We start from the raw sequence: 26,600 nt of genomic DNA on the forward strand, positions 1-26,600 counted from the left end.
AGAAAATATTTTTAACCTTTTTTTCTGTGTTGGATAGTTGAATTTTAAGTATTATTAGCTACTCTTAATTAAATGTTTGGTCTTCCATAGATATTATCTTGAAATATATTAAAAATCAGTTTTACTTCCTTCAATATGATATTTTTATTTCAGGTTGAAAGCCTACGTTCGCTCTCAAACTGGGGTCCAAATTTTAATGAAGGTTGAATATACACAGCAAAATTTAGTAAGGTAAAATTGCTTCCCTCCCCATTTCTTTAAATATTTTCTAATTCTGTAATATAATTAAGTAGCTTGATTAGCTTAAGTAGCTGGTTATTATACTACGATGATTTTCAAGTTAAAATTTTAAAATAATCACACTTATAGGATAAATTCAATTGAAAAATTACTCTGGTTAAAATATCTTAAAATAGGGCGCCTGGGTGGCTCAGTGGGTTAAGCCACTGCCTTCGGCTCAGGTCATGATCTCAGGGTCCTGGGATCGAGTCCCGCATCGGGTTCTCTGCTCAGCAGGGGGCCTGCTTCCCTCTCTCTCTCTGCCTGCCTCTCTGCCTACTTGTGATCTCTTTTTGTCAAGTAAATAAATAAAATCTTTAAAAAAAAAAAAATCTTAAAATAGCATTATGTACAGGGCACCTGGGTGTCTCAGTTGTTAAGCGTCTACCTTTGGCTCAGGTCATGGTCCTGGGATCAAGCCCCACCGAGCTCGCTGCTCAGCGGGAAGTCAGCTTCTCCGTTACCCACTCCCCCTGCTTGTGTTCCCTGTCGCTGTCTCTCTGTCAAATAAATAAATGAAGTCTTGTTTTTTTTTAAGATTTTATTTATTTATTTGACAGACAGTAGGCAGAGAGGCAGGCAGAGAGAGAGGAAGGGAAGCAGGCTCCCTGCCGAGCAGAGAGCCCGATGTGGAGCTCAATCCCAGAAACCTAGGATCATGACCTGAGCCGAAGGCAGAGGTTTTAACCCACTGAGCCACCCAGGCGCCCCCACCCCTTTTTTTAAAATAGCATTATATACAAGTAAAAGATTCCTGAAACCCATTTTAACTTCAAGAAATATTCTCTACAACAGAGTTCATGTTTTTGCCTTTGGAAATACAAAACTTCACATGATCAGCTGAGCATTGCGTATATTTCATTCTCCGCCGAGAAATGTAAAGAGAGCTAGGATCTAATAAACTCTATTACTTGAGAAACTTCTTAACTTGACTGGGCTGTTCCTGCATTAATGGTGTGGTGAAATAGACTATACCGAAGATCTCTGGGAAGTCTCTGCAAAGTCTTCTTCAGTGCCAGGGACATTGTCATTGTACTGAATTACAAACACTAATCTTTTATGACCTTTGATGCTCTTTCATTGTTCATTTAACAAAACTACCAGAATTAGTTCAGACTATATTTGGTCAGTCTCACCTATGACTTAATTTGTTAGTTAGCTTAGAGATTTTAGAGTCCAAGCTGTGAAAGCAAAACTGGGATTTCTCCAGTTATGTTAACTTGAGTAAATTATACAACCTCGCTTACCTTAGTTTCCTCACCTTTAAAATGGGGATGATAATTATTATAAGAGTGTCGTGAGGAGGGTTGCCTGGGTGGCTCAGTGTGTTAAGCCGCTGCCTTTGGCTCAGGTCATGATCTCGGGGTCCTGGGATCGAGCCCTGCATCAGGCTCTCTGCTCATTGGGGAGCCTGCTTTCCCCTCTCTCTGCCTGCTTCTCTGCCTACTTGTGATCTCTCTCTCTCTATCAAATAAATAAATGAAATCTTTAAAAAAAGAAAAAGATTGTTGTGAGGAGCACCAGGGTGCTCAGTTGGTTAGCATCTGCCTTTGGCTCAGGTCATGATACCAGGGTCCTAGGAGGGAACCCCTAGTCTGATTCCTTTCTCAGCGGGGAGCCTGCTTCTCCTCCTCCCTCTGCCATTCCCCCTGCTTGTGCACTCCTTCATTCCCTCTCTTTCTCTCTCAGATAAATAAAGTCTTGAAAAAAAAAAAAAAGATAGTCATGAGAGATTAAGGTATTTCATTCACCACACGGTAAGTGCATGCTTTTATTACTACTACTACAGATAAATGGATTCTTACAAAATGTCTACACATAAGATAAGACCTGTAGTTAAGAACAGATTTAAACACCAAGTCTTAACCACCTTTTACCAATATATCTCAGATACTCTCAACTTCATATCATTGATCATGGTTCAGTGATTAAAAAAAGTTCAACTTTTCTATCACATAGTTTTTTCCCTAGACTTATTAATTCAGTATATTTATATACAATTCATACTTTAACTCCTTCCCCCAAAAGATTTCGGGTCTCAAGTGAGGGGTGGAAAATTTTGTGGGTTCTGCAAAGATAGTTTATCCAGTTATAATATCCATGTTAACCAAAATCAGTATTTCTGAAATTGGCAATCAAACATTTATGTAATTAGTGAGAAATACTGATGTAAAAGGTGCATTTTTTCAGTTTTGCCAGCAAAATCTTAAAGTAAATTTCATACAATTCATGTTTAAACAAAACAATTTGCATCATTCCCTTGGAATTTACTTCCTATCAATCATTAAATAATTTTTCCTTCTTTTATTATCTGTTACCTCTTTCAAATTCAGTTCCTTTCTTAACATTTACTGTATTTTATTTAGTTAATTCTTGTAAATGTTTCTCGCATTTATGTCTTACACTCTTTTTTTTTTTTTTAAGATTTTATTTATTTATTTGACAGATAGAGATCACAAGTAGGGACAGAGGCAGGCAGAGAGAGAGAGAGGAGGAAGCAGGCTCCCTGCCAAGCAGAGAGTCCGATGCGGGGCTTGATCCCAGGACCCTGGGATCATGACCTGAGCGAAAGGCAGAAGCTTTAACCCACTGAGCCACCCAGGTGCCCCAATGTCGTACACTCTTGATAAGTGTATTGTGGCTTCAGTCTCATAAACCTGTTAAGAGAACACCTGTGAGAGTTTTTATGAAAAATGAAATCACTTTTAGGATAGTTGTCTCATCTCATCTTCTCCCAAGTCTTCTCCTGACAACCTGCTGATGAGTCCAACCTTCTAACACTTCTGCACCACACTGAGTGTTTGCCAGCTCCTTGTCCTAGACTGCCGGTGTGGGGGATAGCAGGTAAAAGGCTCCAGAATGGTTGGAAGGGAGACAGTAAAAGTGCTACCCATCCAGCTGATTAGCTTCATCATTTCCTTTGTTGTACTTACCAGACCCTGAATAATTACAGATAGCAGACATTGGCTACTATTTTAATGCTGTGTGAATGCAGTTGTTTTCTTAATTAATAAGCATGTGTTTGAAATATATTGCTTTTTTATTATTAACATATATATTATTTGTTCCAGGAGTACAGGTCTGTGATTCATCAATCTTACACAATTCATAGCACTCACCATAGCACATACCCTCCCTAATGTCCATGCTTTTCTAGACTTAGTAAAAATATTTTGATGAAATTGGGCATCATCTTGACCACGGTCACCTTGTTTACCTAATCTGTTAGGCAGATAATTAAATTTCTTTACCAGTACTAAGGAAAACAGTCCTTTATCATTTTGGTACAACGGGTAAGAACAAAAGGTTTGGGTTTTTTTTTTTTCTTTTTTCCTTTTTTTGTTTTGTTTTAGTTTGTTATAGTTTTTTTTCTTTCTTTGTTGTTACCATTTTTATTTCCTCCATTACCAGAAAGAGAAAGTTTGCTATATTTTCATTTTAAGTCAAGGCAAACTGGGATGTGGCCAGTGAAGAAATCCACTACTCACTGAGACAGCTGAACTTGACTCTTTGACATAGTATCCTCTTTTTCCAGAATTTAAGGAAACCAAAACTACATGTTAAAAGGTGGATGCTTTGTATTTTAAAGTTTATAATACAGGACAGGCTGTTTGGGCTCAGATAGCCTTTACTTTTGACTTGGAAATGTGTGCTGTAAATGCTTGAAGAGGCAAAGAGGTTAGAGATTTCGAGATGGAGATTTCAGCATTTCCTAGCAGACGAGGGTTTTCCAGGAGAGTGGCTGGCAGAAATGCCTACAGCATGACATGATCCAGAGGGGAGCAGTTGGGAAAATCATTTCATGCAGTTGCATTATAAATTAGGATACAGAGAGACCAGAGCACAGGAAGATACCAGTCAGATTGGAAAGGTTTCTTTTAACAGAGAGTGTAAACCTGAACCTGAAACCAGGTCAAAAAGTGCACTGAATTGAAGGTCCAGTGACCTAATTGTAGGCACTCAGTTTCTCTGTGCTTCATTTTCCATTAAGATCCTTTATTTTCTCTTTTATACCTTCTTTAGGAACCCAAAAGGGACCAAAGTTGGGCCTTGAGTTAACCTTAATCCCCAAAGGGAAAGGCATGATAAATTAATAAAGTAAAAGGTGATGTTGTTCAAGGAATACCTAGAATAGGCTGTTCTGATACTAAACCTGAGCCAATCTGAATAACATGAAAAGTATTTTGACTTTCTCTTATGTATATCAAAAACTTGTTATCCAAATTTCCCCATCTGAGTTGTTTATTTTAACTCAGTAGTCTATAGGAAGTCATTAGGAAGAAGGCAAAGAAAATCCAGTGAAGGAGTTTTTATTCTAATTTGGGATAAGGTGTTTTTGAATTTTTTGAATATGTTGTTGAATTGTTAAGTCTGCTTCATGATACCGTGATCCTAATTGCTATAAAACTTCCCAGTTTTCAAGTATTTTCTAATCATGAATAATGAAATTAGATACCTGAGAATCCTTTTAGAAATAGATTTTCATTTGATTTTTTTTAATTAAAGATTTTTAAATCACTGTGTTTTTCAGATAATGCATTCATACATAGGTTAAGATGAGCACTTATATTTGATTGTATACTTGATTACATGTATCATTAAACATTCAGAGAACATCTAAGTAATATTATTATAGGTTTTAAAATGTTAGGCTTCTAATATAAGATAAGCATGCTAAAATGGAAGGATTTTATTATTTCCTAAAAAGTACTTACAAGGCAGAAACATGTAGTTTCCTTGTGGCTGTTGATTTTAAATGTATCCTACGATTTACAGCATTCCAGTGACTCCAGAGTAAAGTCTTTTTACCAAATATTTAATGTTGCCAGTTTCCACTGGTTGTGTTTTCCATTCTTGGAGGGCTTATGACAGTTGTCTCATGATGTACCTGATCCGCTAGAGCAGTCTTAAATGTTTCCCAGTTTTTAGCTTTGCCATACATTACTTTTATTTTTAGACTTAGGGGATTATAGAGTGCATGTCTAACCCTAAGGAATTTGCTGCTATCTATTTGGGAGTTTTCTTTCCAGAATACACAGGGTTTGAATTTGTGTTTTCTTATAAAAGCTAATATGGCTTCGTAAATAAATTCATGTATTCATTCACTTGCAAACAGTGATACCCACTTTGGTTCAGGTTATCATTCTAGACATTAAGAGTAATGGCAGTAAGGAGAACCATTCCTGCCTCTGTAGAGCTTACATTCTCAATGGAGGAGAATTCATGAAAGGTGCTTGTGTTCGCAGGCCACCCTTTATCTTTTGCCACAGCATTTCTTAACCAGCTCTCTCTTCTCAGATAGTAAATGAGTGGTTTTGAAATAGAAAAACCTATGTTGGTAATGCCACGTCCTGTAAGAGATAGTCATTGTGTTGCTGCTCACTTAAGTTGTTACTGACCGAAGAATTTAGAATACTCCAAAGTTTGATACTATTCATTCAGTTGTAATTTTCAAAATCTGTTTTCTGTATTTTAATGGAACCATTTATTTCCCATAAAGAAGTTGAGATACATTTTCTTGTCATGTTTACTTTGCTGCTTTGATGTTTATGTAAGGTCCTTTTTATTTTTATTTTTATTTTTTTAAAGATTTATTTATTTGAGAGAAAGAACGGGAGAGAGGGGAAGAAGGGAGAGAGAATTCCAAGCAGACTTCGCTCTGAGTGCGGAGTCCAGAGTGGGGCTTGATCTCACAACCCCAAGATCCAGGACCTGAGCCGAAACCAAGAGTTGGTCACTTAACTGACTGCATCACCCAGGTGCCCTGCAAGGGCATAGTTTTGATAAAGATATGGTTTAAATTATTATGGGATAGTTCTTTCCAAATTTACTCAAGAACCATTAATTAAGCATTTTTATCTTTGAGGCATATAAATAAAAACTGAGGTTTATTCAAGAATGAATGGGGTATATATAGTTCTCCTATAGTGGGATAAAACAAACCTGAAGCAATAGTGACTGACTGAGGTTCCTGGCATGGATTTGTTTTTTGAGAGATGCGGGTGAGCCTGGAGAGTCATCGGGCACATTGAGTTTTAAGTAGAAGAGGCATTGTTTTCTGGAATATTATTTTTCAAAACAATGGCCTTTTTATACTACTCATTTGTTATTAGGATCCCTTCAGAGTGAGATGATATCTTATTCTAGTAAGAAATAGTAATATAATCCTTTCGGAATAGAAGTAGACCTGATTTTACTTTGAGAGGTTCCAGACTAGACTTTGTAGACCAAAAACCTCACCATTGTAAATACTAAGCTTATTAGATCACTGCTTCTCAAACCTAGCCCACATTATGAGATGTTCCAAAATAACCGTTTTGTCTTTATGCAAAAGCCTACATCAACCGATTTTCTGTAAAGTCAAAATAATGTTATAAATTTGGTACAAACCTTGGAAAGTTACTAAGCCTGTTTCCCCACCTGAAAGTGGAGATCAAAACAAGCAATAGTGCCTTGTTGTGAAGAATACTTTGCGATGTTAGCTGCTAGTACAGTGCTTGGGACATAGCATATCACTCTTGGTAAATACATACCACTCATGTATTAAAAGTTGTAATAGGGGCACCTGGGTAGCTCAGTTTTTTTTTTAAGTGTCTGCCTTTGGCTCAGGTCATGATCTTAGGGTCCTGGGATCCAGCCCCACGTTGGGCTCTCTGCTCATTAGGGAGCCTGCTTGTGCTCACTCTCTCTTTTTCAAATAAATAAAATCTTACTTTAAAAATTATTAAAAATAAGAGTTGCGATATTCAGTCAACATCTTGCAGAACTAACTCAATATAAGGGTTTTTATTATTGTTTAAATCCTGAAGATTACTTCCTTACGAAAAGGAGGAAATCGGTTTAAAACAAAAAATTCCGTGTAACCAGCAGTGGACTATATTATGCATTACTTTTTTTAAAAGGCGAAAGATTTATGCGATCTGAAGAGAAACCAGAGCATTATGCATTACTTTTTTTAAAATAACAACTTGTTTCGGCCAACTTGTTTCAGCCATTTTGTCTTTCTTATACTTGTGAGAAGTACCCTAAGTTCAATATTAGCTGTACTCTCAACACGTTTACCATTAACCACGTGGGGGCAGATACCCAATCATGTTAGTTTCTATTTCTTTTGATATAAATTGGATATTGGGAGAATATGAGGTTTGAAGAGTATGTGTATTTAAGGTGTTATCAAGTATTATTTCTGTACAGTGACTCCCAGATGTATTTTCAACCTTTCTCCCAAACTCCAAATCCTGGTTTGTAGCTATCTCATTAACATATCTCATTAGATCTTAAACCATTTAGAGCTCATCACACCACATCTGTTTCTTCCTGATGTGTGTGTGTGTGTGTTGTTTTAAATATAGATTAAATGGGTGGATTATGTTCCTGGCATCTAGTAAGCAGTCAGCAAATATTGATACTTACTCCTTGTTATTGGCACTGTCATTCTTGTAGTGAGACATAAGACCTTAGAGCCATCTTTCACTTTTCCCTTACCACTTTGGCTTACATGGTTGTTTCCCTCTCCATTTTTCTGAGTAGGCTATTGTTTATCAGTATTTGTAGTGGAGCCTATCCCTTCTCACCAACTGCATGTGATTTCCTTATCCTTTGAGCCATAAAAAATATGTTGTACTTCTCATAGTTTCCTGCAATCATGTCTTATTTTTCTCCCAGTAAGATTTATGCTATTTGATAATAAACTCCCTTTTGAAAAACAGTGACTACATTAGGCATCTTCATAGTTATATTTCCTGCAGTACTAAGTCATTGACTTCTCCATAGTAGGAATTTCTTAACAAGTTGTATACTGATTCACTTAAATGTATGTATGCTTGCTATTTGCTAGATGTTGATACAACTTTAATATCCAAAAGCAGGATTAGGACAACTTTTTCCTACAATGGCCAGAGAGCAAATGTCTTTGGCATGGTGGGCCATATAGTCACAATTATCCACTCTGCTATTATAGCGCATACACAACTATAGAAAATACATAAATGAATGGGTATGACTTACAACGTTCCAGTACAACTTTATTTACAAAATGGACAGACAGTGGGTTGAATTTGGCCTGCTGATTATAGTTTGACAATCTCTGCTCTAAAGGATTTTTTTTTTAAAGTGGGCTCTACACCCAGCATGGGGGTTGAGCTCACAACCCTGAGATCAAGACCTGAGCAGAAATCAAGAATTGGATGCTTAACCAGCTGAGACACCCAGGCGCCCCTAAAGCATTTTTTATTGGTTATTTGACTATATCATTCAATCAGTGAAGGGCTTTAATTCTCAACATGGAAAATGAGAGAGAGAAATAGAAAGAGATTATAACAACTGCCCAGTATAATTTAAAGATACTTCAGAAAAAGCAGTTCCTGCTCAAAAGACGGGCTTTCTGATAAATGAACGTGACCTAAAGTATCAATGAGCCCCTTCCATGTGTCAGCTCAGTGTTAAGCCCTACACAGGCATCTAAAAGACTAGCCCTCAAGGAGTTTACAGTCCAGGAGAGAAGGCAAATATATGATAAAATGTACAATAGCTATGTATTTTATATATAAGGCATAATAAGTGCCCAAGGGAAGGCATGGGCATTTCGCATAGATCTTCCAGACTTGTCATTTTTTGATGGAAGCGCACACCAATTGCCTTCACTCTGCTTGCAAAGATTGGCAAATAAAGTCAAGTGTTTAGACTTTAAACCCAAGCCCGATTAAAATATTATTTAATAGGCTTTGACTTAATGAGCAGCACAGAAGATTATTACTCTTCTTGGGGACACTACCCTATTGTAGTTGCACAGATTTTATTAGCTGTTTCCTACTGTGCCGGTTGTAGTTAATAATTTTTGAAACACCTTTTTTTGGGGGGGGGGGGCGGGGGGGGGGAAATCGGCCAGCAAAAGTATGAGCTCCTTCTCTTGGATGATTTTATTTCCATGCTAAGAGGATGTTTTTTAAATAAAAACTAAGGTTACTTTACTTTCTTTGGATCTGTAGCATGAAATATTTTAAAAATCATTTACAGTGAAATTGAAGAAGTAAGATGCTTTTTCCTATGTTGTTTAAGAGAAATTGATTTTTTCTATGTAAAGGCCTCAAGTGAGACCCACCTGACCTCCTTTTGGTTTTCACTAACACTCCCATCCCCTGCCCAGCAAGCAAAGACCTTAGAGCAGAGCTGACCTCCAGTTCATATAACTTGTTCAGATTCTGATTTCCCTGACTCTCAGCTGTGCCTCCAGGATACCACCTCCCAGCCTCAGTTAATTCTAAGAGCCTGGACTCTTGCCTGCCTTTCCACATAGCTCTGCCATATCCCTCCTTGCTTTTTACCTAACCCACACCCCACCGACCAATTATTCCTCCTGACCATAAACATCTCTACAACTGAACATTTAACCTGTATTCTTTTCTCACAAAGTGCTTCTCAGATTTCAGTGTCCCTCATAATCATTTAGGATGGTTGTTGGAAATACAGATTTCCAGCCTACCCTCAGAGGCTCTTTTTTATCATTTTCACATAGGACCCAGAAATGTGCATTTTTTACAGTCTTTGCTTTCTAAGTTATCCGTGTGATCAAACTTTGAGAAACACTGGCCAGGGTGGTAAACTCCTTGAGGACATTTGATTCCCATACAGTGTCTGACATGTTTTCTGTATAAGTATTTGGCAGATGTTTATTCAGTTGAATTATTGAAGATGTGAAAAGAAATATGTAGTTTGATATTAAGATGGATTTTTTGAAATCAGATTTTTATATCTTTAAAGATAATTAATCTGTATGCTTTGCCTAATTGAATTGGAACTGGAAAATTAAATTATCTTATTTTGGGCTTACAGAAAATAATTGAAAAATATACTTTGAAGATATTCTAAGTAAGAAATTTATAGTATACACTATGCAGCCATCAAAAGAAAGGAAATCTTGCCATTTGCGACGACGTGGATGGAACTAGAGGGTATTATGCTGAGCGAAATAAGTCAATCAGAGAAAAACAACTATCATATGATCTCCCTGATATGAGGAAGTGGAGATGCAATGTGAGGGGCTTGTGGGGCAGGAAAAGAATAAATGAAACAAGATGGATTCGGGGGAGAGACAAACCATAAGAGACTCTTAATCTCGCAGAACAAACTGAGGGTTGTGGGGGCGGGAGGCGGGAGACGGTGGTGGGGTTATAGACAGGGGGGATTGCTGTGGTGAGTGCTGTGAAGTGTGTAAACCTGGCGATTCACAGACATGTACCGCTGGGGCTAAAAATACATTATATGTTTATAGAAAATTTTTTAGAAAAAATCAAATTGCCCCAATGCATTAAAAAAAAAGAAATTTATAGTATGCAGTTAAAAGTTAGGATTTTTAAAAGCGTCCATTAGAAAACAAGGTGTTGGAAGTTAACATTATTTTGAGAATATTGGTACAGAATAAAATATATTATCAGAGAACATTAAGGTGATTCCAGAATGTCTAAGGACAGCATTAATTACTTTCAGATGTCTTGTGTTAGGAAAATTGCAGACTCGTTGTTGCCTTTTAGTTAGATCCCTTGAAAGTAAATGTGCTGAAGGAAGGGTTAGTAAAGACAGCAGTATGCTCTCTAGGTGGGATTACTTAATTTCCTCATTTTCTTTTTGGAATTTGATTCTATAAATGAGTACTTAAAATAGTAAGCAAACTTGCAAGTAATAGAAGATGCCATCATCCAAAATTGCCCATCTATAAGATAATTTCCAGTAAAAATAGTACTTAAAATGTAGTATGTTTTTGTTTTGATCAATTTTATACTAATTATTAAAGTTATTCAATTCAGAAGTATTTTTAACATTTAAAGTATTAAGGTCATAGGTAATAAAATTAAATTTTTAGTTTACATCGCATTTTTGTTACAGAAAAGTATAAATGGGTAATCAGTAAAAGATTTTCAAACATAAATATATTATTCAGGGTAAAATTTCTTTGTGGAGAATTAGAGTGGACATATAGGTTCAAGGAGAAGAGGGAACCATATAAGCTTTCTAACTATTAAGGAAGAGCTTGGGGGGAAAAAAAGAGAAGAGCATGTTCATCTTTTTTTTTTTAAAGATTTTAAATTTTATTTTATTTTTTTCCAGTGTTCCAAAATTCTTGGTTTATGCACCACACCCAGTGCTCTATGCAATACGTGCCCTCCATAATACCCACCACCAGGCTCACCCAACCCCCCACCCTCCTCCCCTCCAAAACCCTCAGTTTGTTTCTCAGAGTCCACAGTCTGTCATGGTTTGTCTCCTCCTCCAATTTCCCCCAACTCACTTATCCTCTGCATCTCCCCATATCCTCCATGTTATTCCTTATGCCACAAGTAAGTGAAACCATATGATAATTGACTCTCTCTCCTTGACTTATTTCACTCAGCATAATCTCTTCCAGTCCCTCCCATGTTGATAAAAAAGTTGGGTATTCATCCTTTCTGATGGAGACATAATACTCCATTGTATATATGGACCGTATCTTCTTTATCCATTCATCTGTTGAAGGGCATCTTAGTTCTTTCCACAGTTTGGTGGCTGTGGCCATTGCTGCTATGAACACGGGTACAGATGGCCCTTCTTTTCACTACATCTGTATCTTTGGGGTAAATACCCAGTTGTACAATTGCAGGGTCATAGAGTAGCTCTATTTTTAGTTTTTTGAGGAATCTCCACACTGTTTTCCAAAGTGGCTGCATCAACTTGCATTGCCACCACCAGTGTAAGAGGGTTCCCCTTTATCCACATCCTCTCCAACATTTGTTGTTTACTGTCTTGTTGTTTTTGGCCATTCTAACTGGTATAAGGTGGTATCTCAATGTGGTTTTGATTTGAATCTCCTGATGGCTTATGATGATGAACATTTTTTCATGTGTCTGTTAGCCATGTGTATGTCTTCTTTGGAGAAGTGTCTGCTCATGTCTTCTGTCCATTTTTTGACATGATTATCTGTTTTGTGTGTGTTGAGTTTGAGGAGTTCTTTATAGATCTTGGATATCGGCCCTTTGTCTGTAGTATCATTTGCGAATATCTTCTCCCATTCCATGGGTTGCCTCTTTGTTTTGTTGACTGTTTCCTTTGCTCTGCAGAAGATTTTGATCTTGATGAAGCCCCAAAAGTTCCGTTTTGCTTTTGTTTCCTTTGCCTTTGGAGACATGTCTTGAAGTTGCTGTAGCTGATGTCAAGGAGATTACTGCCTATGTTCTCTAGGATTTTGATAGATTCCTGGCTCTCATTGAGGTCTTTTATCCATTTCGAGTTTATCTTTGTGTATGGTATAAGAGAATGGTCGAGTTTCATTCTTCTATACATAGCTGTCCAATTTTCCCATCTGTCTTTTAAATGGATGATATGGTGTCGAATTGCTATGGTATTTAGATTTGAGTAAATTTATTTAAGTGTTAACATTTTCATTTTAAATCATTAGTATTTACACTCCACAATAAATTGTGTTCTTTTCATCTATTTAAATTTGTGATAAAGATTTTAAATGAAATTTCCTATAACCTATTTAAAAATATACAAAAGTAGGGCACCTGGGTGGCCCAGTCTAGTAAGTGTCTGACTTTGGTTTTATCTCAGGTCATGATCTCAGGGTTGTGAGATCAAGGCCCATGATGGGCTCCATGCTCAGTGCAGTGTCTGCTTGAGATTCTTTTCCTCTCCCTCTCCCTCACCCTCCTCCTCTACTCCTCCCCTCACTGGCATGTGCACGCGCTCTCTCTCTCAAATAAATAAATAAATAAATAAAATCTTTAAAATATGTATATGCAAAAGTATCATCGTTTTCCAAAACTATTTTAAGTTATATATAATTTAAAAAGTGTGAAGATCCTGTATAAGTTTTCGCAAACACACCAAAAAAGTTTGCTGTAAGGGTGAATTAAGATCAAGGTTAAATCTAGAGGCAAATGGGTATCGTTATACAACATAATAAATATTAATAACAACCTCATATTGAGTGTCTCCACTGTTTTTTAGGTGCTTCAGTAAGCATTTTGGATACATTATGATTATGTTACATTATACAGGCGTTATAAGTTTTACACATTGTAAGTGATAGAGAGCCCTACCTGCAGGTTCGTAAGCACCGCATGGTGGTACCTAGATCCAAACCTAGGCCTGCCTGTCTCCCAGTACACTGGTATGTGTTCTCAAATGGACATAATGCATGTTCTTCGATTATGTGAAACCCAACCCCAGTTCTTTGTTATATCTTTTTGGAATTGTTGATTATTTTTCAGAGTGAGAGCCACGGTCAAGATGAGTATGTGCTCAAAATGCTGTTAAACTATGGCCATATTTTGGATCTAGACCTTAGAACAAAGGAAGTAAGAGATCATTTGAAGACTAGAAAATGTAGAATCAATCTGAAGAGTGTCCATACATATAAAGGAAATATGTAGAGTGAGGTACTGAATATTTTTATCAGAGAGGGATATATCCAGTGGGTTTTATGCATGGCATTCTGCTTACATCAGTTTTTTGATAAGAACTATAAATTTAGCTGCAGAGAAGCTGAAGCTCAGCTTATATATATACTCTTATATATATATATATATACTCTTATATACTCTTCGGTGGCAATAATGACATGATTCGTTGTCATTTCTAAGTGATTTCAGATATTTCCTTTTAGCCAAAGAGCTTCAATCTCCTCCAACCATACTTTTCTGTTTAATTTTTTTTTTTTTTTTTTACAAATACCCAAATTATGAATTCTGTGTGTATTCCCGTATCTACTTTCTACTTAATTCTGTGGACACCTAGCTTACTCCTGACTCTATCTACCTTGTACATATACTTTTTTCCTGAAAAGCCTTCGTCCTTGACCTCTAGTGAATACGTATTAGTTTACCACTATTTTCCCAGACCCTTTGAACAGTGTCTGGTACAAGGTAGACCCTCAGTAAATATGTGTTCAGTGAGGAGTAAGTGAACAAGCAAACAGTAGAGTGAAGGAATTCAAGATCTGCTTTATAGCCCCAATCCTGCACCTCCTTGAGTGACCCTGAGTAAGATACTTCATTTCTCAGAGCGTCATTGCCCTCAGCTGGAACACACACACGAAAGATTAAAGTAAGTTCTTGCCAATTCTTTAAAGTGATACAATTCTGTGATGTAGTTAATTCATGAACTATTTAACCTTTAAGCAGAAGTTTCTCTGAGGAAGCTGATCATATTTTGCCAAGTGATACTTCCAATAAAAATTGAAGATTAAGGGGCACCTTAATGCCCCTTAAGGGCATCCCCTTAAGGGATGGCTCAGTTGGTTAAGTGTCTGCCTTTGGCTCAGGTCACGATCCTGGGTCCCTGCTCCAAGGGGGCTCTGCTGCTCCCTCTACCTGCTGCTTCCCTTGCTTGTGCTCGCTCTCTGGTGTCAAATAAGTAAATCTTTAAAAAAAAAAAAAAAAAAATTGAAGATTGAGTCTGTACTAATCATACTTTTACATTCCGTTTAGTCCCAAAAGAAATACATTTCGTTATCAAGAGTAAGGCTAATTAAGGGAATTTTACCCTATGTTAATTAGAAAATCTTTGAAGGAGGAGGGATTTTAAGAATCATTTAAAAAGGGGAGGTAGGTAGGGTAAATGAAGTACCTAGATATTGAAGGTACTATGCAGCCTGAAAGAATATGTGCAGGTGGGTAAGGAACAAGAGAGTATTTTTTGAGTGTCTGCTTAGCTTTAGAATTTCTATCATGACATTTTCCCAGTGAAATTTGTTAATTATTTCTTTGACTAGTAACCTCAGTAAACTGTGGGATTTATTTCTCTAAACTTGTTACCTAGTAGACCACCTCTATTTGGTAAATACTGAATAAATATTTGAGGAATTAATCAATGAATAAATGTTTACATTTCCACATGCATTAAGTGTAATGAAGTATGTACTATATGCCCACACGATAGGAAAGTTAAGATCTGAGAAATTGACCTACCCAGAAGAAACTAATTTATAGTTATAAAGTCAGGTTTTGCACTTAGGTCTGTCTATAAGATCATGCTTTTTCTGCTAACTAATCTTGTCATAGATCATGAACATAATTCCTTTCTAGTATGTCATTTCCCTGCTAGAGGTGCTTTATTATAAAAAAATCTTCGGAGTATAAAATCTTATTACTGATACTAGTTGGACAACTTCTGCTTTAGAAACATTTCATCTGTTAAATTCTCTTATGTAATCTTTATAAGCTAGTTGTTGAATAGATAACTTTTCCATCATTATACCAGTGAAGAAAGTGGAGTAACGAACGTTGAGGAGTCACAGAGGACCTTAAGGTCCTTAAGGATCTTAAGACTGGAGCCCAAGTCTCTGGATTTAAAAGTAATTAAGCTTCAAGTAAGGGTCAGGAAAGACTGAACAAATGGCGTCTAGAACAAGTAAGAGCCTTGTAACACCCTCTTTAAAGTTTTAAAGTAATTGGCCACTATTTTACTCCATTCCATAGCTTTCATACCATGGATAGACTAGAATCATTTGTTGCTGCAGTTATGAACTGTTGAGCCTTCTGAAAGAGGTGGCATGTATCTGCACTACCCAGCTCGTGACTGGTGCCCCATATCAAACACTTGTAGTCCTCATTTACATAGATATATTGAAGTCCCAAAACAAAGTGTAGCAAATTACTAATTCAACCACTGTTGGGTTTTTGGTTTTGTTTTTTTTTTTTTAAATGAAAACGAAGAGAAATTAGGTAAGAAAAAAGTTCAACTTTGGCGAGATCCATTTCTAATATGACTTGGACTGTGTGAATTGCAAAAGTTGTGACATGGGAGTATTATTTGGAGAAATTTTAAATAATACCTTTTTCTTTTAAACAGAAGAATTCAAACTCTCACCCCTGTACTTAGTTTTAATTTATGTATCGATTTCTCCTATTCTGGGTCTTTGTAACATTGGTTTCTTTCTTCCTTTTCATTTGGATTTTGAAAACCAGTTTGTTTCCTTAATCCGTACACTTTCTGCTCTATTAAAATAAGTTTAGTACTTTAAAGTTTGTATTATTTTCAAGGAATTTGATAAATGTGGATCTAAAAGAGTTTGCAGTTGATTCAAAAACCATAATTCACTGGTACAGCCTGGAGGAGCTATATCTTAAAGACAGTTAACTATTAAATAACTGATTTATATTAAGGTTAATTTGGGGCTCCTGGCTGGCTCAGTCAGTAGAGCATGTGACTCTTGATCTTGGGTTCGTGAGTTCAAGCCCTGTGCTGAGCATAGAGCTTGCTCATATACATACATATATATATGGATAGATAGATAGATTTTAATTTTTTTAATAGCCAAAGATTCAACCTTGTACATTTGGAATCAGTTAGTTGCACTTCTAACTCAGAAATATAGATTGAGAAATAAATGCAGCGATTAAGGATGTAAGTTAAGTGCTGTAAACATCACATAAATATCAAAACTTACAAGGGTGGGTGCCTGGGTGGCTCAGTCAGTTAATCGTGTGCCTTCGGCTCAGGTCATGATCTGGAGTCCCCGGATCAACCCCCACTGCTCAGAGGGGAGCCTGTTTCTCCCTCTCCCTCTGCCTGCCATTCTCCCTGCTTATGCACACGCGAGTGCTCTCCCTCTCTCTCTCTCCAGTCAAATAAAATCCTTATCAAAACTTGTAGAATTTTAAACCTGGAGTCAATTTGGTGATCACGTCATCTGGTGACTTTATTTTTTAGTGGAAAAAGTTCTGTGGCCTAGGGACTACCATTAGATTATTAAATTTGGAGAATATTTATATTTAGTTTCAATATTTTATAGGGGGGAAAAGGAGATCATCTAAGGAGTGTCAGTAATGGGAAATAAAGTAGTTTGTGACTTTTTAAAATTCATTCCTCTTTTGAGTTAGGAGAAATTTTTAAAAAATCCTAATTTGCAAATAAAGTAGAGGAAGAAGTTGAGAACTTGGGCAGTTTCTTTGAAAGTTAGTAACAGAGCCAAGATTAAAAACATACCCTTGACTATCAAGACACCTTTTATTTATGTAATGTCAATCACTAGAACACCTGTTTGACCTACTGAGCCATGCTGCCCTTCTGATGCCCCTGTGAAGCTGCCTAGAACAGGTCAGCTAGTGAGCCTGTGAGGGTGAACAAGTGAAATAACAAGAGGAAATGTCTGAGGGGATCCCTAGGGTAAAAAAAGACAAATGTTGGTATCTTAATTCTTCCAAACCTAAGTAGTTTGTCTTATGGTAGCAGAGCCATTCTACTAATGGGAACTCCAGAGTTGAGAAAATTTCAAACAGATAAAGCTGTCCCTTAGGACTCAGTAACTTAATGGCTTGAAAAAGAGCTAAGGTTTAAAACTGTTTTAAGCAGTGCCAAGCTGGACTCTACAACTTGCCTAAAGATAATAGAAATAGAAGCATTGAAAGTTCTTTTAGCTTCCTGGAAGTAAGTGTGATCTAAAACAATAGTTTGTAAGTTGTAATTCTATATTTAAAATGTAAAATGCATAAAAAAGCAAATGTGTGTTTCCGTGCTTAGATGGTGTTATTCTTTGTTACTCTGAAGAAGTCCAATGACCTGAACTAAAGTTTCTATCTGAATGTGTTTTGTTTTAGGTAAATACAAATGTAAAACTTTGTTCATGGCTTAAGTAAATGAGCTAACAGTATCTCTGTTTTATCATTTAACTCCCGTAATAACTCTGAAGTGATAGTGTCATTCTCTCCAGTTTCATGTGTGGAAACCAGGGATCAAAGAAGTAAAGTAACTTGTCCAGAATCACAGACCAATGAGTGATGGCACCGGACTTTAACTCACGGTATTAGGCCCCAAACCCAAGCAGCCACTAAAAGTTGCTGCTTTATTTAACTACAGGTCACAAAATGTTACCCATATGTGTTTGATAACTTTTCTTTATAAACAGTTTACATAATTTTCTTTTTAAATTTATGGGCAAATTTTAATGGTAGACTGAGAGTACCACTAGTAGTAGAAAAGTGAAGAAATTCAGGATTTCAGCTAAAAGATTATCTAGTGACGTCAAACTTCTTTAACAGACTTGAAAGCCAAAGTCTAGAAGCTTACTGACATTCAATACCAATATTACTGTGATTAGAAGTTTGCAACGTTTTAGGGGAAACACTAAATAAAATTCAGCAGTTCTAATGAAAACCGTACAACATACCAGATTTTCATTGTATCTGAATAAAGTATTTTAAAAAGAATTCATTGTAAGTTCTTATAAATGTTTGCATCCTAAGTGCTTTGTTAAAGTAGAAAGAAAAGTAAAAGGACCTGCTACATACATAAAAAACAGGGACCAAAATTTTTTGTAACTAAATAAGTAATCATTGTAGTTTTGAGGTTGAAGTATTGTATAACTTACTACATGTTACTTTTTAAGTATCTCTAGATGTTTCTCTGCTGGGAACATATTTTTTACTGTATCAGCAAAAATATTAGGCTTCCAGTTATGTGGCATTTGAAGAATTTTTTTTTTTTAATTCAGCTTTGGAAATACAGAGAAACCTAATGAAGATTGAATATTATGAAAAGAAATACCTAAAATGTTAAGTCTACATTGAAAATTACCAAAAACAGAAATAGTGGAAAACATCCCCTTATTTGTGAAATGTTTCTTAATAGAAGTCTTGTGATTCAGTTTAAATTCACAGAAGATAAGTTGCTGCAAGTGTTTGTAAGATATACTGCTTAAAAATTTCCTGAGAATTCAAGTCTTATTTTCTCTTAAGAAAAATTTAGTTATATCCATTTTATATTCTACTTTAAAAGTTAATCTTACACTTTGATATCTAATTCAGTCTCATTTTTCTCTTATATATAATTACTGCTAACTTTAAAAAAGACCCTGCTTATTTCAAAGGGAAATAATGTTTAAAAGATGTGAAGCATTTAATCCTTGAATGCTGGAACCACTTTTAAAGTATTGTAAGCACATCTGTGTTACATTACAGAGGGAAAAAAATGTATGCATTCCATAGCCTATGGGCACTGGGGTGGCTGGTTTAAGAAAACTGAGTATTTTGCATTTCATGTTTTTTTCAACATAAAAAATTTTTCTGTGATTCTAAAATGAAGAATTGAATTCCAGAGATAGGGAATTTAGTCAGGCAAACATAAGTCAAGTACAGTTCCCTCTCTTTTCACCTACTTCTACTTCTGAAAAAAAAATCAGTTTCCATAGCGGGTTTGTCTTTGCATTTTGTTAAGCACTTCCCACCCCCCCCACCCTTATTTGAAAAGTATTTCATGGAACAGACTTACATCTCTGTACATCTACACCAGGAGTTCTTCATAAGTGCAGTGCATGTCTCAGTCAGCTGCAAGTTACAGTGCAAATAATCTATTACTCATTAGGAAGTACCAAAGTTTGTAAATGATTTACTCTTAACAAAATTACAGCAGAGTCAAATGTATTCCAGTGATAACTTCATTCTTGATCACTTGTATCCAGTATGCCTTCTTGAGCAGGAGGGAAAAGGATGGAATTAAAGCTGTCAGGGTGGGTATCCCTTAGGATCTGTATTCTGCATGTGAATATCATCTGTCATTGGTGGAGATGGAAGAAAAAAGTTGGAGAATTATGACTGTATTGGTGACATGTTCTCAACTTGTTCCTCTTTAACGTGACATGATGTTCATATGCCAACATATTCCTATGTGCAACTCCTAGTGAGCTGGATGAAATTCCACCCCTTTCTCTGCTGCCCCAGAAAAGCAAGCAAGGAGAAGAATGTTAGAGGAATGCATTTTTAATCAACTCAAAAAAAGTTCTTTTTTTAAAGGTGTGACTTGAGAGTTTTATACCTTAAGGAACATTAGTATCTGATTACCTGTGACTCATTGGACAGCTATGTCATGATACCTTGAGTGGTAAACTCCATATTCCTTAAATTTTGTGCTTTAGCCTCATCTAGAAACTCAAACCTATTTTTTTTTTAATTTCAAAATAAAGGAAGGCCTAATTTAATTGTATGGCAATGTAAATTTTTTATTTATAATTAGAATGAATTTTTTACAAAAGTATTCCTAGCCAGTTATTTTAACACCATATGTTCCTGAAAATTATCATGAGATAGTTTTTTGTTTTTCTTTAGAGGCTCAAACTAAGTATATTTGAGAAATTTGAATTTTGAGCTAGTCATTGCATGATCCAAGAAGAATTCATGACACATTAAACCATAGATATTGTATAAAAGTTAGCCTTTATTCCTTGATCTGAAAATGACTTGTTCTCAAGCTTTTCTAATATCAGATTATTTGATGTGCTCTTGATTTAGCTTTAGAACCTGTATAGTAATAGCATCTGATTTTTTTAGAGGTATTAAACTTACTATATTATAAGGAAATCACAATTGAATTAATGTTATTAACATTAAAAAAATTTTTTTTAAAGATTTTATTTATTTATTTGACAGACAGAGATCACAAGTAGGCAGAGAGGCAGGCAGAGAGAGAGAGGAGGAAGCAGGCTCCCTGCTGAGCAGAGAGCCTGATGCGGAACTGGATCCCAGGACCCTGGGATCATGACCAGAGCTGAAGGCAAAGGCTTAACCCACTGAGCCACCCAGGCACCCCAACATTTAAAAATTTTTTTAATGTAAGGATCTCTGATATATCTTCTTTATTAGTAACTTTGAATATTAAGGATGTTTTTTATTTTTGTTTTGCTTTTTTTATTGTAAGGTACTATGAACTGGATCCTTACAAAAGTCTCCGTGACAATTTGAGGAACAAAGTGATTATTGAATATCCAACATTACATGTGGTATTAAAAGAATCCAGTCATGACCTGGAAGTTCTTCACCAAGGTAAGTGTAAATTTGTTCCTGTAATGCTTAGAGTAATTCTAATGAACCTGAGCACTTACATGACTGTCTTTATTTCTTTATATATTTGTTTTCCCACTGTATTTACACACTTAACTGAATTTGCTCTATAGCTAGCTATAGTTAATGTAAAGAACCAAATGAATGAGTTGCTGATTCTGTCATGATGGGAGCACATAGCTTATAATATCAGTTTAAAATAAATGAGTAAGTTTGTCTCTAAAACGACATTCTTTGCCTTATTGGAATACTATAGGTTTTTGTCTTTTTTTAAAGCTAATAGCCTTTAAGTAACAGTCTGTCCAATATCAGATAAATTTACTCTCTAGTTAAAACTCTCTTTAGAGATTCCTAAAATGAGGGATTATAAAACATTTTTAGTATCTTACCTTATAGAAAGAGATAATATTTGAAGGAACATCAGGTTTAAAATTTGAACTGTGTTTACAATAAGCTAGTGCCATTGACTTGACCTTTATCTTCTTTTTTTAAACGCAGTGGTTTTATTTTCCTTGATGTTTGTTTCTTTGGCTATATTTCTTGTCATTTTAGTGATTCTTTAAAAGTAGATACTTGGGGCGCCTGGGTGGCTCAGTGGATTAAGCCGCTGCCTTCCGCTCAGGTCATGATCTCAGGGTCCTGGGATCGAGTCCTGCATCGGGCTCTCTGCTAGGCAGGGAGCCTGCTTCCCTCTCTCTCTATCTCTCTCTGCCTGCTTCTCTGCCTACTTGTGATCTCTCTCTGTCAAATAAATAAATAAAATCTTTAAAAAAAAAAAAAAAGTAGATACTTGTCCCTCTTTGGCGAGTAATGGAAAATCGAAGTATTAAAACTGGAAATGGTATATGTAAAAGCTTAGTATCTAAAATGACTTAATCCATCTTTGCCACCGTTGGTTAGAGTGAGCTACGTATGTTTCTAAATGCAAAATCTAGAGGATTAATAAAATTCAGAAATTACTTTTTAAAAGGCAGAGAGGTGACTCAACTCAAAACCATTAGATACCACTATTCAGCTAAGAATAATAGTTACAGGCCAAGTTTCATTGTAACAGTCTCCAGATGACCGTTGAATCCATGGATTGGATTGAATCTATTTTTTAAATGATATTACTTGAAACATACAGTTTAGGTTTTATTGTTATACCAGCAGTATAGGCTGAAATAAGCAGTAACCTTTGTTTTAAGGTGTTCTCTTACACATGTGTATAATGGGGTTTTTTTCTTGGCAAAAGTGAATAGGAGAATTTTTTTTTTTTCAAAGCGGCCAAAATTTTGTCAGCATCACAGTTTGAAACTAGAATTTTAGATGGCAAATGTTGAATCGGTTATGGGCCTCTTAATCCTTAGATTAATTCTTGACTTTATATTTTTCACAATTTGAGAATATCTGATTTTTTCTCAAATTGCAAGTGTATTATAAATGACCAGTTTTGCTTTTTTTTTCTTTTTTTTTTTTTAAGCTGTGTAAAACCTTACTTTTTCCTTAATATAATTCACATAGCTCTCTAAATGTTGGTTTCAGGGAAAGTTGTTTAGTAATGTGGATTACTAGCCAGGGCAAACATGTCTGTGTAAATAAACAGAGCACACACAGCAACTCTTTCACCTTGTTTAGGAATGCACCCTGAAGGAAGGCTTCCTGTAACGAAGCAAAATGAAAAGGCTACTTTTGTAGTGTACTTGGAACCTGATTAAGTAAAATTTGCTATTTTTTGGTGGGTGTATGATATTTGACTTATTTACAGGAAGACAAGTGACTAGTGCTTTCAGGTTAGAGGATCATTTAGAGCTGCTGTGGCAAAAACTTAAAGAGTCTGACAGGATCTTAAGGACCATACCGGTGTTGTTACATCATAAAGACACGCACTTTAAAAATAATGCCGGGTCTTTTGTACGTGCATTTCTTTATGTGAAATGCACACAATTTTGTCTGCATTTCTTTGTGTGAAATGCACTTCAAGTTATCTGTTTCTTTGTACATTTTCATAACTTTGGATATCCTGCAGGGTGGTCCCTTAATGCAGGAGGAGGGTTATATAAGAACAAGGCATTTTCTTTGGAAAGCCTTGAAATTCCTTCTCTCTCCGGAGGCAAAAATGTTGGATTTTGATCTTGAGTTCATAGCACAAGGTGTCTCTCTTCTAGTTTGGGAAAAATGTGTTTTGGGAAAAATGCCGGCATTCAGTAGTTTTCACACTTGATCATTGTTAAAATGTTTGGTATGGTTGTAGATGGCCGTAATTTCTTTTCAAAAGTCTGCCGGTATTGATGGGCAATAGGCACGTGTTGTTTCTTTGCTTTTTAAGGAATGTGAAAGGTTGACTGTAAATGATTGAGCAGTTAAGGTAGCCCACTAGATTGGAAATGTGGAGTGTCGATCAACCATCTTCTGTTAGTCCAGTGAGAAGTGCTTAGAATGGTGTTACCTGCTTCACAGGTCACTATTTGCCAAAGTTAGCTCGGAGCTTTAAATGACTTAATAAAAGCATGCTGGGGGTGCCTGGTAGCTCAGTCAGTTAAGTGGCTGCCTTCGGCTCAGGTCATGATTCTGGGGTCCTGGGATCAAGCCCCACATCTGGCTCCCTGAGCAGGGAGCCTTCTTCTCCCTCTGCCTGCGCTCTGTCTACATGTGCTCTCTCTGTCAAATAATAAATAAAATCTTAAAAAAAATAAAATAAAATAAAAAGAGCATGCTGCTTTTCAGTCTTAAGAAACAAAGAATGGAATACAATAAAAGAAGGAAACAGGCCACTTCAGGAAGGAAAGAAAGAGAAGTGTTTCCCCCAAACTGCAGTAGTACAAAGCGCCACTGATTTAAAAATACCAGCAAAACGTATCTCTCTCTCGTTCTAAAATAACTCAAATAGAAAATGTCTCTGCCTTTTGACAAGGAATCCAACCCAAAACTGAGGACTTCAGTTAGTGAAAATACATAATGTAGGAGCTACTCATCAATCTCTTGTTGGGCCAGTGTATCCTTTCATCCATTCTACCTCCCCCTCTCTCCTCCCCCTCATTCTTCCTTATCCCCTTTCTTTTCCTCTCTTGCAGTGTGTGTGGCATATTGGAGTGGGGAGATGGGGATGGATCTCAGGCACAAGAACACACATGTAAACTTTACAGTGCAGTAGGTGCTCTAATAAAATGTGTATTAATTGCAAAGAAAACCAAAGGAGAAACAACTGACTTGTATTGTCATGGAGATACTTGAAGGATTGTACTAGAGTTTGAAATTCCAGAAGGATCAGGACTATATCTTGGATTGAACCTGTTTCAGTCGTTTACTCATAAAAAAGGATTTAGTAAACGTTTCGGTTGCTGGGATGATCTTAAATCTAGGTACCATCGACAACCCCCAAGGAACTTGGCAGTTGAATAGGAGGCAAGATCTAGATTTATGATTCTAGCATCAGCTCTTACTAAGTTCTGGTCCCTTGGACATTTTCTCATTTTCTCTGCCTCTGAGCTTTGTTTCCCTGATCTACAAAATGGAAATAAATGGCTATAAGCCTATAGCAAAATAATCTGTATTTTAACCTTAATTTTCAGTGTTTTAATATATTATTTCCTTTTAGCTTCACTATGGAATGAGATAGAGCTGTTACTCTGGTTGACTTGCATTCATGTTGATTGAGCAAGCAGGCTACACTGGGAAGTTAGATATAAGGAGGAAAGATCTAGTCTCTCTTCTTAAGGAGCTCCCAGTTTAGTAAGTGAATCATAGTCTTGCTTGTTCCAGTCAAGACATCTCCTTTAAAGGAGCTCCATTTCTTGCTCTAAGTTATCTTTCCTACGAAAGGAAGGAGATAGCGATTAGCTAGTCCTCTCTCAGCCCACATTCACTCAACATACACTGACCCTCAATTTTAAGTTTAAAAAAAAAATGATGGAAAAATTTATTCCAAGCACACTTGGCCAGCCTATGTGATGATAGTGATCTTTTCAGTGGTACGATTATGGGATCATAACCACACTGTGAAGTGACCATTCCCAAGTCTTCCACAGAGTCAGGAAGGATGTTGCCTCACAAAATATAATTGCTACTCTCAGACATCGTTTCTTTATTGTGGCTAGATCTGTATATCCTGGCTGCCTGGAACATGACATGGTTTGTCTGTCCCCATGAGCAGTGCTGTTGGTATGCATCGGAAGGGAGGAGAGAAGAAGGAAAAACAGAACAAGCTAAACAGAAACAGTATAAACACTTGACTGTATGTTTACTTATTTTTTTCAGTGAAAAGTGAATCTACCAAGAACATTGGCAGTGAAAATTGAGCACTTCTTCTGGAGGAAGAAGGTGAAAATTCCCAGACAGTTGCAGAGGACTGACTATGCATTGACTAGCTGTCGGATGGCTGGGATACTGTCAGTGGGTGGTTGAAATTTTTTTTTTTTTCTCTGAGAGTAATTAAACAATCTAAAAATTTTCAAAAAAGGTGTATAGTCTAGCCTCGTGGATTGACTTCTAAGGCCCTTATTCCTAGCACCTGATCAGCATAGTGCTTATTTTAGTTTGGCCCAGGGTTTTAATATGCTTGAGTCCATAGGCTGAAAACTTCTTTTGTATGTTAGTTTGATGCAAGACCAAACCCAAGGATCACCTGTGTCAGCCACAAAGTTGGCAGTCTCGTTGGTAGAACCTCACTAAACATAGAGGCCATGTGACCCACCATGTAGCCACAGGAGGACTGACCCATCGTTGCCAGTTCTTGTCTTTGGGATTTACTTGTAACTCACCCTCTTGAGAGACTGAGTGGGTCTTTTTAACTTGGGTAGCATCTAGTATAGTGTCACATGTAAAGGATAAATGAATACGATTAACTGCTACTTCTTAGATTCAGTTCACAAATCAGTGGCTTCGCATTGTTTGAACCCTCGGTGCTCACAAATTTGGCTCTCTTTGTTTGCACAATGAGCTATGTCTTATGAATTCTGTGCCTTTCATCCCATTCCCATTTCACTCTCCTCATTACCACACAGGAGTGTTGTGATGAGCAGTTTTATGCTGTTTTGGAACATCCAGCAATAACTAAAGAAAGAAACAATTGGAACTCTTCAAAGTGTTACTGGAATGTATATGTGCATTTATATATATACATGGCTTAATTTATACCTTATGGGTGCTCTGTATACATTGTGATCTCACATACTGAAATTAAAGTTTCCTAGTTTTATTGGAATTTATACAGTTATGAAATTGCAATATGGCTATAAAAGAGTAAAAGATTATTACATCTGTGTTGCATCTGTGTACTTAATGGTTAAGAAAACTGATAAAATGGGACATTGGTGAATTCATTTTTAGTTTATAATTGGAATAAGTTTTAGACCAAAAGGAAGCCAGAGGCATTAATTAAAGAGGCTTGGGAAAAAATAGAAATATGAACTAATAATGAGAGGATGAGTATAGGAGAAACTTGTAGAGCACAAATACGTGTAACTTGGGGGTCAAAACTGGAGAAGCAAATCCAAAGACAATAATGCCACAAAGACCCTTAGTATAAAAGTAATA

At 36.4% G+C, this 26,600-nt stretch overlaps 1 protein-coding gene across 1 annotated transcript in view; it reads left to right on the forward strand.

The window, feature by feature from the left end:
- ZNHIT6 (zinc finger HIT-type containing 6) overlaps positions 1-26,313 on the forward strand; it is a 62,426-nt gene extending 36,113 nt beyond the window's left edge. The window contains exons 8-10 of the mRNA XM_046005542.1: positions 154-231; positions 20,944-21,068; positions 25,323-26,313. Of these exons, the coding sequence (XP_045861498.1) occupies positions 154-231; positions 20,944-21,068; positions 25,323-25,363 (244 nt within the window). The 3' untranslated portion in view covers positions 25,364-26,313. The remainder of the gene's footprint in view (positions 1-153; positions 232-20,943; positions 21,069-25,322) is intronic.
- Positions 26,314-26,600: the final 287 nt, after the last annotated feature.

Source organism: Meles meles, chromosome 1 (assembly GCF_922984935.1).
Source record: "Meles meles chromosome 1, mMelMel3.1 paternal haplotype, whole genome shotgun sequence".
Taxonomy (NCBI): Eukaryota; Metazoa; Chordata; class Mammalia; order Carnivora; family Mustelidae; genus Meles; species Meles meles.